The sequence below is a fragment of the Capsicum annuum genome, unplaced genomic scaffold, assembly GCF_002878395.1.
Source record: "Capsicum annuum cultivar UCD-10X-F1 unplaced genomic scaffold, UCD10Xv1.1 ctg82906, whole genome shotgun sequence".
Lineage (NCBI taxonomy): Eukaryota > Viridiplantae > Streptophyta > Magnoliopsida > Solanales > Solanaceae > Capsicum > Capsicum annuum.
This window is the reverse complement of record NW_025893732.1, coordinates 1-3482: the sequence shown is the minus strand read 5'-3', so window position 1 is coordinate 3482 and position 3482 is coordinate 1. Positions and strand designations below refer to the sequence as shown.

At 36.2% G+C, this 3482-nt stretch overlaps 1 protein-coding gene across 1 annotated transcript; it reads right to left on the bottom strand.

Annotated features, from left to right (window-relative positions):
• Positions 1-814: 814 nt before the first annotated feature.
• On the bottom strand, positions 815-3475 carry LOC124895553 (probable disease resistance protein At4g27220). The gene is made up of 2 exons (XM_047405985.1): positions 1593-3475; positions 815-1351 (listed from the first exon to the last, which is right to left on the bottom strand). The coding sequence occupies exons 1-2, from the start codon at positions 3315-3317 to the stop codon at positions 1223-1225; spliced, it is 1854 nt and encodes a 617-aa protein (XP_047261941.1). The 5' UTR covers positions 3318-3475; the 3' UTR covers positions 815-1222.
• Between the last annotated feature and the right edge of the window lie 7 nt (positions 3476-3482).

The window sequence follows — 3482 nt, the reverse complement described above, 5'->3', positions numbered from 1 at the left end:
CCTTTTACAATATAACTTGTGGGTTCCGAACTTATTCTTTTGTCTCTATCGACATAAATTCTATAGGAATGAAATGGCATAACTTGACTTGTGTTATATTATGATACAAAATACAAACTTATATGAGAGAAGAAAAATCCCTATTGAAGTTTGGATAGATAAGTGGCTTGACATTGCCCTTCAGGAGGAGGTAAAAGTCCTGTTCTGCAAAGTTGAAGGCTTCTCATACACTTGTCATGTTTGGACAGTCTTGGCATCAAAATCTTTAAGAGTATCGGTTCTGATGAGCTGTAATCTGACACGTTCGTCGTAATCCAGTAGTGAGGTGAATTGTGATTCTTGAGAAATCGTTCTCCATCTTTTGTAAGTTTAGACAAGAACAAGATTTGAACACTACTTAATAGTTGTCCCATGATTGTCAGTTTCAACCTGAGTATTGTATTGGGTTGAAAGTAATTGAGATGCGTAGTCTTCGAAAGATCAGGTCAGTTTCCATTTGGATGAACATAAAACATCATATTAAAATCCAAAAATATCACAATCTGAAATATAGAGTTAGTAGGTGGGGAGATAACTGTTTGATTGAATCTGAAATCGAAGATCGAAATGATTGCATGTTTATCTATGTGTTTTATGAGTAAGCAATCATTGTAAAGCACCTCTCAAACTCAGATCAGATGTTCTTCCAACTTGAATCACTCAGAACAAATACTAATAGCTTAATTGAATCGTTCAAGATCAAATATGTTAATCAAAGTGCTTCTCCGATTGCTCAAGATATCTCTTTTAAACGGAGGAACATAACAAGTTCATCTTGGTGAGAATGGCATGATTTTGAAATTGACATATGCTGGAATTCATGCTGTTTTGTCATGTGGTATTCATATTGGATTGGGTTTGATTCATAATATTGAAAGCATATTTTTGAACTCTTTGCAATCGTTTTAGTGTAGCACATCAGGATTCAACAACAATAATATATCCAATGTAATCATACAAATGGAGTCTGGGAAGCGGAGGATGTGGCCGGTGTGTATGCAAACCTTATCCCTTCCTTGTGAAATTAGAGAGACGGTCTCCAATAGACCCTCGCTCAGATAAAACACTTCAAAAAAGAAAATAAAGCAGCAAAAAAGTCATGATCAAAATATTAGAGAGAAAAACAGTAACCAACAAATAATATGAGAACCTCTGCCAAAGAAGATAACAGGTGATACTTCTTTCAGTTGTCATGGAATCTCTTCTGAACCCACTCTTTTGTACCTTCAGTATGCTGCGAATTAGTTGTTGATGTAGAAGCCTCAGTAATCTCCAGCTGATTTGCATGCTTCAGATTATTGATTGTAGTGATCTGCATCTCAATAATTATCATTTTGATAAAAAAAAAAATCAAACATTATACCGTCAGCATAATTCGAAGCAATTTTATAAAGCTATATAATGTGAGTAATTTGAAGAAACACACCCTAAGTCAAGATCTAATGGGAAATGAAGAAATATATGTTTTAAATTTCAATAAGCCACGAACTTTTTTGAAAAAAATAAAAAGTGTACTCCAGCTAAAACAAGAAAATGCTGAACGAAATGGTTACCTCCTCGCGATTGGATTGACTTGCAGTTAATGCAATGAACTCGTTAGGTTCCCATGTAACATTTAAATAATGTTGGTGTACAGCTTCCCTGAGAACCTCTTGAATTTGATCAACAATCAATCTCTTATCTGGTGTTAGGGGATCTACATCAATAGTCAACTCCTCAAGAAATTTAAGCTTCAGAAAAAATTCCCGAGAGAAGCATGATGGTTGGGAAACCATCATAATTTTTTTGGAGTGTAGACTATCACAAACTGAAATACGCAAGCACCTTAATGTTTTTAAGTACCAGATCTCACGGGGCAAGCAGCGCATCAAAGTACGACGAATATCAAGCAATTCTAGTTGATTGAGCTTCTCCATTTCAGTTGGTAACCTTCCCAAACTGGAACAATCATTCAAGTATAGACATTTCAAATGCCCCAACGCTGAGATTGATTTTGGCAGACCAATTATTCCTGTACGCTGCAAGTCCAAAACTCGAAGATTACCCATGTTAATGAAGAATTGATCCCCAATATCTCTCAATTTCGGGTTTTTCTGCAACAATAATGTCAACTTGTTACTATACATTGGACAATTGGGCAAGAAATCCGAATCTAGTTCACCGCACATCAGTGATATTCTTTTAGCAGTATTCCAATCTTGCTCAGAAGGGTGGTTACCTCTTTCCAAAATATTTCGCACCAATATTTTGTTCTCTCCTACATCACCAGGATATTGTATTTGCAACGCAACCTTTCTGAAGATTAATGGCATTTTCAAATGCTCCTCACCAGACCATTCTAATAAGTGTGTTTCTGTGAGCTTACAACATATAGTATATCCGATAGCACGTGCTTCCTTAAACGTGTTGTAATCTTGCAAAAAATCCTCAGCCTTCCAACATTCTACGAGGTAGCTCGTGTGGGCTCTATATCCAACTGGAAATAGAGCAACATACAGTAAACACTTCTTCATATCATCATCCTTCAATGCATCGTAGGATAACTTGTATGCTTTCTCCAGCGCTCCTAGTTCAAGCTTTTGAGGTGAATTTGGCAATTGTAAATTAAGTACTACAGCACTCCAAACACTTAAGTTCGTCTTATAAGTTCCCAACCCTTTCATAAAGTTTGCAATTCCAACAAGTGCCCCTATATGCCCACCAGTGAGTTCAATAATTTTTTTCATATAGGGTTGTACCAACGATAGGTCGACACCAGACTCAAGACCTAAACATTCCTTAAAAAACTCCTCCGCATCATGACATTCTAGTTTCTCTATCAAAATGCTTTCATGTACTTTCATGAGATTCAATACACCTTTTCCAGTAGCTCCGATAACAACTTGACCAAATTTATGGTCGTCATGAATTCCTAAACCTGCCAAGTCTACTTTTTCATAAACGTCATCCAAAATTAACAAGTACTTGGCATTTTCCAATGCTTCATTAATTCTAGTAGCATTATGCCTTGAACTTTGCTCTTCTTTTCCATAAATGCTTCTCAGAATCTGTAGCTGCATATTTTTCTTGGCATCCTCAGAATCCTTTGATGGGAAGTCCACCCAAATGACTGCATCATACGTCAAGCTAATTGATGATAATGTTGGATAAAAGCAATTATTTAACATTTTAAGCACAGTTGATTTTCCCACTTGAGCTTCTCCATAAATTCCAATTCTCTTAGTACTTGCATTTTCTAAGTACTCAAGGATTTTTTCGACATGTCTCCACAGCGGCATAAAATCTCTCGTGGGAGCATTTTCCCTTTGAACATATATTTCTTCAGTTACTAGTGTCTCAAGCTTCACATCCTCAATCTTTAGTGCATTAATTTCTCCAGTTAGCTTTACAGCATCCTTATCAAGTCTTGCATTTTGGAAGAATTTTCTATTCCAAATTTTCCG

What these genes read in the sequence shown, in the direction of transcription:
- LOC124895553 (XM_047405985.1), bottom strand. Translation starts at nt 3,317, where the DNA reads ATGCCGCTGTGGAGACATGTCGAAAAAATCCTTGAGTACTTAGAAAAT. An exon ending in GTCAATCCAATCGCGAGGAG is followed by an intron (nt 1,352 to 1,592) that starts GTAACCATTTCG and finishes ATTGAGATGCAG; the next exon opens with ATCACTACAATCAATAATCT.